We start from the raw sequence: 12,057 nt of genomic DNA, 5'->3' as shown, positions 1-12,057 counted from the left end.
TATTCCATTATATATATGTACCACATCCTCTTTATCCATTCCTTTGTTGACGAACTTTTTTTTTTTTTTGCTTTTTTGCTTTTTTTAGGGGCACACCCACAGCATATGGAGGTTCCCAGGCTAAGGATCCAATCAGAGCAACAGCTGCTAGCCTACACTACAGTCACAACGCCAGATCCAAGCCAGATCTGTGACCTATACCACAGCTCATGGCAACGCCAGATCCTTAACCCACTAAGCAAGGCCAGGAATCGAACCCACGACCTCATGTTCCTAGTCAGATTCATCTCCACTGCACCACGACAGGAATTTCTGTTGATGGACATTTAGACTCACAGACTTACAAATCAAAACTAATGGTTACTAAAGGGTAAAGGTGTTGGGGGTGATAAATTAGAACTTTATATATACATATTACCATATATAAAGTAGATAATCAACAAGGACCTACTGTATAGCACAGAGAGCTCTACTCAGTATTCAGCAATAACCTATATGGGGAAAGAATCTGAAAAAGAATGGATATATGTATGTGTATAAATGAATCACTTTACTGTACACCTGAAACTAACACAACACTATAAATCAACTATATTTCAATATAAAATAAAAAATTAAAAATGTAATGACATACTTTAAAAAAGTTTCTTCTCTCTCGCAAAAAAATACTATTTCACATTTATGGAAATTTAGCAAAATACCAGTAAAATAAGGAAAAGCATAACTCATCGTTCCATGTACCACAATGATCTCCCCAAACTACCAACATTTAAGAGTGAGGCTTTGTTCTTAAGGGATAGTTTTTTACTCAAGAGTTATTAAGCACTACAATGTGGCAAGCACTCTTCTCAGCCTCAGTGAGTAAGCAGAAAAAAACAAAAAACTTAGATGTGAGTGTGAGCGTGTAAGCACATGAACGTGTGAGTCTGTGTGTGTGTGTGTCTTTGGGGGGATACGGAAAATAAATCTAATAATTTAGTTGTTAGGTCATATGTGCTCTGGAAAAATCAGAGCAGGGTAAAAGAAAGAGGAATGAATAATGGGTGCAAGGTTTTTGGCTTAAACAACGGGAAGGACAGAGCTGTCATTTTTTTCTTATTTATTTATTTTTAATTGTTATTTCCCCAATACAATTTTTTTTCTACTGTACAGCATGGTGACCCAGTTACACATACATGTACACATTCTACTTTTGCAATTATCATGCTCCATCATAAGTGACTAGATATAGTTCCCAGTGCTACACAGCAGGATCTCATTGCTAGTCCATTCCAAAGGCAATAGGATTCCAAGCTCCCAATCCACCCCACTCCCTCCCCCTCCCCCTTGGAAGCCACATTTAATCCAGATGGAAGGCTACGGACAGAGCAGCTTTAGGATGTAGGAGATAATTAGGATTTTGTTTTTTGTTTTTGTTTTTTTGTTTTTTTTTTAATGTGTTTTTAATCATTAATAGTATGGATTTCTTTTTTTTTTGTCTTTTTTTTTTTTGTCTTTTTGCTATTTCTTTGGGCCACTCCCGGGGCATATGGGGGTTCCCAGGCTAAGAGTCCAATCGGAGCTGTAGCCACCGGCCTACGCCAGAGCCACAGCAACGCGGGATCCGAGCCGCCTCTGCAACCTACACCACAGCTCACGGCAACGCCGGATTGTTTTAACCCACCGAGCAAGGGCAGGGATCGAACCCGCAACCTCACGGTTCCTAGTCGGATTCGTTAACCACTGCGCCATGACGGGAACTCCAGGATTTTGTTTTAAACATTAAATTTGAGAAGTCTATTTGTGATCCAGGTAGGTGACCATTAGGCTCTAAAAGCTCTCTTAATCCCAGCAACTTATATAATATAGAGAAACCTGAGCTGGATACATAACATTTGGAGTAATCTTCAAGAAGATGGTGTTTAAAGCTCTGATCCTGAATAAGAGTGCTAATGGAATGAGCACAGGTAAAGAAAAGGTCCAAGGACTGAGCCCTGGGGTACTCCAACAATAAGTCACAAATACGAGAAGTCATCAGAGAAAGCTAAAAGTGGGTGTAAAAAGGAGGAGGAAAACCAAGGGACTCCTGGAAACCAAGTGAAGAAAATGTTTCCAGGAGAATCTGGCAACTTTGTCAAAATTCCTATCAAGCAAACTACTACATTTAGAATGGATAAGCAATGAGGTCCTGCTATACAGCACAGGGAACTATATCCAGTCTCTTGGGATAGAACATGATGGAAAATAATATGACAGGGAATGTATGTATATAGGGGTCACTTTGCTGTGCAGTGGAAACTGGCACAATATTGTAAATCTATACTTTAATAGAAATAATAAAATTAAATTAAAAATGAAATAACCTTGAATTATGAAATTAAAAAAAAACTTCTATTAAGTAAGCTGAGGATTGAGAATTTACCTATGAATTTAGCAACAACATGGACATTGGTGACTGGGACATGGTCAAATTTGGTAGAGTGGTGGAGGTGAAAGTCTGAATGGCTTACATGTCTAATAGACATCTCAAACCTTATACATACAATTATGAGAGCTAAGGATGAGGAGAGAATATTAACATATCTAATATAGATGGCTCTTCATAGAATTTTTTTATAAAGGGAGCAGAAGAAAATGAGTAGTTTATTTTAAGATCCAAATCTAATTGGAATTGTTCCCTCTCAGTATTTTGATGATCTTATTCTATTGTCTTCTGATTTTCATTACTGCTGTTGAAAAAATGGCTGTAAACTAGTTGTCACTGCTCTTTTGGTAATAAAGTTTTCTCTAGATTTTTCAAGATCCACTGGGGTTGGGGGATGCTTTAATTTTCAGCAGAATATATCTAGACATAAAATTATTTTTAATATTATAGTATGAAATTACTGAGCTTCTTAAATCTAAAGATTTGTGTATCATGCCACAGACATAGAAATAGACTTGTGGTTGCCAAGAGGTGGAGGGAGTGGGATGAACAGGGAGTTTAGGGTTAGTAGATGCAAACTATTACATTTAGAATGGATAAGCAACGAGGTCCTAGTGTATAGTACAGGTAAATATATCCAATCTCCTGGGATAGACTATGATGGAAGGGAATATAAAGAAGAATTATATATATATATGAATCACTTTGCTGTACAGCAGAAATTGGCACAACGTTGTAAATCAACTGTACTTTCAAAAATTAAAAAAAATTAAAAAGATACAAACTGCTATATATAAAATAGATAAGCAACAAAGATATACTGTATAGTAAGGGAATTACATCTATTACCTTGTAATAACCTATAATGAAATATGATCTGCAAAAAAGCTGAAACATTATGCTGGACAATTGAAACTAACACAACATTGTAAATCAACTATATTTCAATTAAAAAATAAGATATAAGGCTGTGCCATTACATGCAGAAATAAGTTTAATAGGAATCAATATCTAGGAAGAACAATATAACATCTTTCAAAGGAAGCAGAGTATTCACTTGGATGGAAAAATATGAATTTTGGTATCACATGTCAAAGAGTTCTTACACACCCAAGTAACATCCTAAGGAATATACAGGAAAGTTTACTTTAGTTGTGATAGCAGATGTTATTGTTATATAAATGTTCCAAGTCCTTTTCCAACTCTTAACAAAAGATTTGTGTCTCATGAGTTATGATTATTAATCCTCACTCACTTTTTCTTCAATTATAGGTAATAGGAGAGAGAAGCGCTATTTCTTCCAAAGCTCAAACTGGGTATTTACCATACTCCTTCAGTCTATCTTCTCTGTCTCTTACTTTTCTCTGTCTCTTTTGGATAACCATTTCAGACCTTCTAGTTGTCTATATATGACTTAATCTGATATCTAATTCAACTATTACATTACTAATTCCAATTATATTTTCATGTCCTTAGGTTCTATTGACTCTTCAAGTCTTCCTCTTCAGCTAATCGTTTCTTGTTCTTTGATTATTTTTTATAGACTTTAACTTATTTAAAATTATGTAAAACATACTTTATATTATGAGCCATATTTTAACATCTGTAATTCTAAAAGGTCTGATTCTGTTGCTGATTTTTAGACTGTCTTTGGTGGCAACTGTCTCTGCATGCCTTTTTTTAAAAATTTTTCTCTTTTTTCTCCATCTTATTTTATTTTTGTCTTTTTATGGCCACACCCCCAGCATATGGAAATTCCCAGGCTAGGGGTTGAATTGGAGCTACAGCTGCCGGCCTGCACCACAGCCACAGCAACGTCGGATCCAGGCAGCGTCTTTGACCTACACCACAGCTCAGGGCAACACCAGATCCTTAAGCCACTGAGCAAAGCCAAGGATTGAACCTGAGTCCTCATTATGGGAACTCCTCTCTGCATGCTTCTAATTGTGTGCCTACATTCCTTAAAATTTTATGGGACTACATTCAAGCTGAGATTTAAGGTTCATCTTTTCAAAGAGAATTTACAACATTTGCTTCTGCCAAAAACCCAATTACTCATCTAAAACAACTTTAAACAAGACTTGACTTGAAGTTTTGGTTGACAGGTAATGTGAATGCCAGCATTAGACTTGAATGAAGCCATGCTCAGGATTATAAATTCTTCTGAGAGCCCTCCACTGAGGGCCAATATCCCAAAAGGTAAATTTCCTTATTTGCTCACTTTATGTGGCATATTTTCCTTCTCCCCCCTATCTTTCAAAGCATCGCCTTTTAAGAAGCCCCAGGTTACATACATGGGAGGCTTCAATCAGACCCTCCCATTCCCTATTCCGCTTCCACACAGGCTCTGTGCCTGGCCACTTAAGGCTCTAAGCTCTCAAATCAAGGGCAATCACTTCATTGCCTGGCTAACTCCTCTGGATTTGTTTTCTTTCATTGTTTTGGGCCATTGAACCCTTCTCTTTCTTATATTTTTTTAAAATAGGTTTTTTAAAATATTATGTCCAGAATGTTTATTTGTGCTGTCAGATGTCTAGTCCATAATAATGATAGGATGAAGTCTCGGAGGACATTTTTAAATGTCCCACACTCCTTGACTAGAGCTGAGTATACACAGATGGCCCAGGCAAGACCCTGGAGTGCTTAAAATGCTGACTAAATATAAATAATTTCTCGCTGGGACTTATAGTGTGTACAGTGCTTTTTATATGCTATAGATTAAACAAAGTTATTTTTAAAGGAACGATATTTAGCTATTCTAATATTACTAGATATATACACATAAATTAACTGGTATAAAATTAATAAACACAGTTTTGTACATTACTTTTTTTTTTTTTTTGTATTCTAACTTTCCCTACTTACCAAACTTGGCTTTGTGTTTTAGGTACAACAATGCAATATCAAAACTCCTGTATCCAAATCTGTTGTATTCCGGATGAATAATAATTTCTGAGACAGGAATATTCTGTTCCTCCTTATCCTTCTGAAAGAGGCTGTACTCCCCAGCAGTCACCATCAGACTCTTCATTTGCTTCCTAAAACCAAATACAAACGTTTCAATAAGTAGAGTTGTTTCCCCCTGGAAAGACTTAGTTTCATGTAATTAAATGAAAGTGATTAATGTACCTTGAGCATTTCTAAGTCTTATAAGAAGATGTATCTTTATTAATGACTACTATCAATTATCATAATTCCCTATAAATCATAGATATCTATAAAAAGTCATGGTTTTTCAATCAGAGTGTTTGCATTCTGTGAACCCTTTCCCATACCATCAATTGTCTCTTCTTTTGTACATAAACCACTTTATATATGCGGTACCATTTTTAACAAAATATAAAAGCTGTTCCTAGAACTATCCTTCTTTCCCCCTTATTAGTACCCTCATTTAATCTAGTCAATATCTGTCATTTCCACAATATTCTTCCCTCCTAATTACTGAAACTCAAATTATTAAAACATTGCTGCATCCATTTAACATTTGCTATTAATACATAATTAGGATAGGTAACCCCACCCCTACCCCACCACTACCTCCACAAATCATAGACGATATCTGCGGTTTTTGGAGTCTCTGTGATTAGTAGAGTAGGAAGCATGGGAAATCGGGGGATACACACAAAATTTTGGGAGATCAGGGAGGTCTGTGGGTGGGGGACCAGGTGGAAAAATCAAGAAAGAGTGAACCTTGCATCATATTTAGAGCATTACATCTCCCAGTCCTGTTGCCATGGATCAAGCAATGGAAATCCACAACTCACTCGAGGCCAGCCAGGCAGTGTGCTGCTGTAACAACCAGATCACCTTGAATCAAGCTTCCTCCACAGAAGAGGTGCTCCCTCAATTTTAGGGAGACCTGCCCAAGAAGAAAATTACAAACACAGCTAGTATACATCTCCCCACAGATGTCCTCTCCTTCAGAAACATTTGAAATCAACTCTTCTGATACAATGTCATATTAAGACACTGATATAAATTGATCAGTAAGAGATTTCCTATGAAGTAAGCTTTTTGACAGGGAGGTCAAGTGGAGCCCAGAGAAAAATTACATGTTAACTGGAGTTGTGATCGTTGAAACAAAGGAAATGCTTCACTTTTCTCATTAAGAAATCAGTGTCTTTGTTATACCCACCTGCCATGGATGTTCACCCACTGTTGAGTTTCTCCAACTACCAATTCCAGAGAAGAACCCAGTTTCCAAAGTAGTTTCCTTACTTTTCAAATCAACTGCATGAACTTGGCACCTCAGTCCTGTGTGGGACAGCATATGAGTGACCTCTCTCTCTCTCCCTCTCCCCACAATTCCCCCCACTCCCACCCCGCCCCGGCCACACACACACAGCATCTTATGTAAGGGTTCACTTTATCAAGATTCCACATGCAGATTTTCCTGGCCTGGTGTAGATGTTCTAAGTCACTGAGCTGTAGGCTATCTACAGCGTTTCTTTTTTCAAGACAACCCCTTGTGGACTAGAACATGCCTCGAGACCCACCCCCCACCTCGCCGCCCTTTACAGCCTCGGCTGCCTTAATAAAAAAGACCTGGGTGCCATAGAATGAGGCCTTTCTCCCTCTATTGTTAGATTTGGGGCTTTTCTGGAAGGGTGATCATCACATAGCCAAGGGAGAATGAAAGATCCTAGAAAACGCATGCTGCTCCGGAAAAGCTATTAGGCTTTAAGTTACTTCTACTTGGTTATTTTTCCTTGGAGGAGGATAACCCACGCATGGTTAGCAAATGTGTCTAAAAACTTGAACTCCATAATCCAAAAGACTTCAGAAAGAAAATCAGGCCCGGGCTCCTCATGGGCACACCTGGTCATTCTCCTTCCTGGAAGAAGGAAAGAAGTCCTCTCGCCGGCGCTCAGCGGCCCGAAGCGTGGGGACCCAGGGCCAGGCTCACCTGGGCTCAGCGGGAGACAGATGAGCAGTACCAACATCAGCGTCAGCAGAGAACCAGCCCCGGGCTGCGTCCACATGGTGCCGGCCCGCGGGGACTCGTCTATCCTCCACAGACGCAGGCGGTGCAAACCCGAAGAGAAGAGGGTCTCCGGCCTCAGGACTCCCGCTCGCTCCCGGAAGCGCCTGCGCTTTTCACTCCCTCCCTCGCTGGCGCCAAGGGGCAGCACCTGCTGCGCAGTCAGGATCCCAGCTTTTCCTCTTCAGGACCAACCCAGCCACCGGGCCATTCAGGAATCAGGGCGCCCCTACCATCCGTCCCAGGAGAGGGGCAGGATGGAACCCCACAGGCTCGCAGGTGAGCTGGAGTCAGATGCAGGAGACTCTAGGACAGATGCGGGACCAAGGTGATCAGTGGCCCAGAACAGTTTGCACAGGTGAATCCTGTCGCAGACCTGGAAGTGTGGCTCAAACCCAGGATCAAGTAAGCTGGGCACCCATACAAGACCCAGGCAGGGAGTTCCCACTGTGGCACAAGGGAATCTGTGCCTCTCTGCAGCACCAGGAGGCAGGTTCCATCCCTGGCCCTCAAAGTGGGGTAAAGGATCTGGCATTGTCACAGCAGCAGCAAAGGCCATAACTGCAGCTTGATCCTTGGCCCAGGAACTCCAGATGCTGTGGGAAGCCAAAAAAGGAGAAAAAAAAAAAAAATCAGCTCTCCATCTACCAACTGAAAAATGGATGAGCAAACTGAAATATCCATGCAATTCATCTCCTGATATTATTTGGCCACAAAATGAATAAAGTTCTGGTACAACTATAACATTGATGAATCTTGAAAAACAAACAGCAACAAAAAGACACACCAGCTGACCTCTGAAAGGAGGAAGGCTCTTGACAACTTGAGTACTTAATTGTACCACCCTGCTTCTAAGAAGCTTGTTAAAGACCCTGACACTCCAGGGTTTTCAAGTGGAGTGAATGTGAAAGGTCAGGTTTCTTCTGCTGTTCCTTTTCTGGGTGGGAGTCTTATCATTGGCTTCAGCGGAATGGGCCCAAGCTGTAGGGTTTGGTATTTGAGATCATGAGAATGAATTCATTGATAGTATTATCGTGTCAGCATCTTTTCAATAGTTTTTTTTTTTTTTTTCTTTTTAGGGTCGCAACTGCAGCACGTGGAAGTTCCCAGGCTAGGGGTCTAATCAGAGCTACAGCTGCCGGCCTACACCACAGCCGCAGCAAGGCGGGATCTGAGCCACGTCTGCAACCTACACCACAGCTCACGGCAATGCCGGATCTTTAACCCACCGAATGAGGCCAGGGATTGAACCTGAAACCTCATGGTTCCTAGTCGGATTCGTTAACCACTGAGCATCAACGGAAACTACAATAAATATTATTTTATAGTAAGTAATTTGCAATAAATTGGCTTGAGATTGAGAGGATGAATTTGCAAGTGATTTATAATTTATTGAAAAATGAGGGCAAGGCTAAGAGGATATTTTATATATGTAATAACTAACCTAGACATCAATCCCCCAGGCCCAGTTGTCTCACTTCTGTATAAAATAGAAATCCTCCCTCCTCTGAGGGAGGAGGGAAAACAAATTAGAGAGACAGGCAGGCTATAGACAGAAGAACAAGAAAACAGTCAAGGTGGAAGAAATGCAGGTACAGGTACAAGCATATGACAGTCATCTGCGGACAATGGCCCCTTTAACAGCAGAAGGGGAAACCTTAGGGCAAAAAGCTTAGATAGTGTGATTGGCACCTAAACTTGAAACACATTATCTCAAACCTTCTTGTCTCATGAACCTAAAAGGGGTTTCTGTGGTTTTTATGTCTCAAATCTTATAATGATGAAAAGCTGTCCTACATAGTGGATATTAACCATATGTGGTTATTTAAATTATTATTAACTAAAATAGGAATTCCTGGAGTTCTGTCATGGCTCAGCAGAAATGAATCTGACCAGCATCCAAGAGGATGCAGGTTCAATCCCTGGCCTTGCTCACTGTGTTAAGGATCCTGTGCTTCCCTGAGCTGTGGTGTAGGTTACAAACGCTGCTCAGATTCCACGCTGCTCTGGCTGTGGCATAGGCCAGCAACTGTAGCTCTGACTGGACCCCTAGCCTGGGAAACTCCATATGCCACAGTTGTGGCCCTAAAATAAAATAAAATAAAATAGGAGTTCCCATTGTGGCTTAGCGGGTTAAAAACCCTGCTAGTATCCATGAGGATGAGGGTTTGATCCCTGGTCTTGCTCAGTGAGTTAAGAATCTGGCATTGCCAAGAACTGTGGCATAGGTAGTGGATGTGGCTTGGATCTGGCACAGCTGTGGGTATGGTGTAGGCCAGAGGCTACGGCTCCGATTCAACCCCTGGTCTGGGAACCTCCATATGCTGGTACAGCCCTAAAAAGAAAAAAGCAAAACAAAACAAAAAAAAGCTAAAATAAAAATTTAGTTCCTCAGTCACACTTGCTACATTTCAAGTGCTCAACAGCCACCTGTGGCTCATGGCTACCATATCCGAAAACACAGACGTGGAAGGTTACCATCATCACATTAATTCTCTTGGAATGAATTGTTCTTAAGAGTAGCAGCACTTTAAGCATTTATTTTAAGTAATCACATCTTGGGTGACAGTTTGAGTAGATGACTCCTGGGTTTCAAGCTCGGGTGTCTGGGGGACACTGGTAGGGGGCTTAATAAGCAGCCCTTCTCTGAAAATAAAGTGGTACATCTGGGTAGTGTAAAGGAAGTCTCCAGGCAGTAGATGTCTGACCTGTGGCCCTCACCACTCTCTTCTCCCTTTGGCTTTCACTGTAGTGATCTCACAAAAATGACCATAATCATCCTTGGCCCCAGGGGCACACTACTCTCCAATAAAACTCAGACCCTCCAATGGACCCCAACTCCTCTCCTTCTTAGGTCAGATTAAAGTCATTAGAAAGCCTTTACAAAAGAAGACAGGAGAAGGAAAGAAAAAAATGATCATGTGCTGTGCTAATACAGCTGGCCCCACAATGTTGGTGTTCATGGCTAACCTTCTCACGAAGCTTCACCCCTTGAAGTCTTGTGCACATGGTACACGCACAGCTTTGCAGGATCTTCAGCGGTGTGCTTCACACCTGGAAGTCTCCATGGGGCTGGGCATTGTCTCATTTCCTGTTCCAGCACATCTCTTTGTTTCCAGAGTTAAAATTCACATCCTCAAGTGAGACTCTGTCCTTTTACACAAAGGATTGGTCCCTGTCCTTCTATACAGAGGAAAGGCCTGACCAAAAAAAATGCCTTTCCATTAAACGGGGAAGGAGCCCTTCAATACAAATTGCATATATACTGAAAGTCAGGCCATTAGTTTTAGGTTTAAATTTGCTAGTATGAAGTATCTGTTCAGTTTGTGTGATGTTGAAGGGTCCAAATGGAAGGATTCTCTTACGTTAAAACAACAACAACACTTTAGAACAGGAAAGGATGTCAAGCAGCATGGGCTGGACTAACCTAAATTGGATTGAAAAATCTGCCTTGAATTTGAACATATCTTCATTAGGGCAGCATGTGCCACTGCAGGCCTTCTGACTCTTGATGGAAGCCCCAACTCTAAAGATAGTTGTAAAATCAAGAATATTAGGAAACTGACCCATGAGCAATGAGCAAATCATGGGTAAATAACATTATATTTAAACAAATGTTTTTCCCAGCCCTGGTAAACCAGTAGTCTAAACTCTAGAACCTTCTCTAAAGTCCCACAAGGCCTAGAAATCAGAAGTAACATGATTATTGGTGACTTTAGAAACAGCCGTTTCATTTGAATATTTGTTGTAGAGACAGAGATCACTAGGATGCAGAGAGAATGTGAAGGATGGAAGTCGAAGGAATGGGTGAAGACAATTTCTTCAAAACATTTGGCTGGGAAGGACATAGTGGGCTATCAGCTGGAGACAAAAAGGAAAAGGGGAAGATTTTTTTTTTTCTTTTTAGGGTCACACTCACAGCATATGGAGGATCCCAGGCTAGGGGTTGAATCAGAGCTACAGCTGCCAGCCTACACCACAGCCACATCAATGCCAGATCTGAGCCGCATCTGCAACCTACACCACAGCTTGCAGCAACGCCAGATCCTTAACCTACTGAGCGAGGCCAGGGATTGAACCTGCATCCTCATGGATGCTACTCAGATTTGTTTCTGCTGAGCCATGGAAAATGGGAACTCCCATTTTTTTTTTTTTTTCCCAAATGAACTTGATGGAGGTTACCTTATCTGTTTTAACATAGAAGAAAATTGACCAAAGCCAGCAAAAGGAAGAAATAAAAAATGAAAAGAGGTTAAGGAATGAGATGACGTTTACAAGATGTGATACTCAGGGCACAAGGCTCTCTTTTTCTATTGTAGCAACAGGAGAGAGAGGGGAGAATTGGATGCAGGTAAGTGTGTAGATGGAGTGCAGGATACTGAGGGAGTGCTTGCTTTCTACCTTGTGTTTACTCAGTAAAGAAGGGAGTGAAAGCCTCTACTCAGGAAGATGAGGAACAGGTAAATTCTGAATAATCATCGTGCAGTAAGAAAAAAAGAGCAAGAAGCACACAGAACAATGCAATGCATGGATGAATGAATGAAGTAATGAATGGAAAGGAAGAAAGACGGTCTTTATTTTTAAAGTGGCTGCCTACTGGTGACACGGCCTTCAGTGGGTACTAATCACGGAGCACTTGAGAGATTGAAATAAGACATCATTATTTTCATCA

General features: G+C 40.8%; 1 protein-coding gene across 1 annotated transcript in view; it reads right to left on the bottom strand.

The window, feature by feature from the left end:
- OVCH1 (ovochymase 1) overlaps nucleotides 1-6,705 on the bottom strand; it is an 84,637-nt gene extending 77,932 nt beyond the window's left edge. The window contains exons 1-3 of the mRNA XM_021092126.1: nucleotides 6,540-6,705; nucleotides 6,169-6,263; nucleotides 5,270-5,442 (exon numbers count right to left, since the gene is read on the bottom strand). Coding sequence (XP_020947785.1) covers nucleotides 5,270-5,442; nucleotides 6,169-6,263; nucleotides 6,540-6,674 — 403 coding nt within the window. The 5' untranslated portion in view covers nucleotides 6,675-6,705. The remainder of the gene's footprint in view (nucleotides 1-5,269; nucleotides 5,443-6,168; nucleotides 6,264-6,539) is intronic.

Source organism: Sus scrofa, chromosome 5, assembly GCF_000003025.6.
Source record: "Sus scrofa isolate TJ Tabasco breed Duroc chromosome 5, Sscrofa11.1, whole genome shotgun sequence".
In the NCBI taxonomy this organism is placed as follows: Eukaryota; Metazoa; Chordata; class Mammalia; order Artiodactyla; family Suidae; genus Sus; species Sus scrofa.
This window is presented reverse-complemented; position numbering and strand designations above follow the sequence as displayed.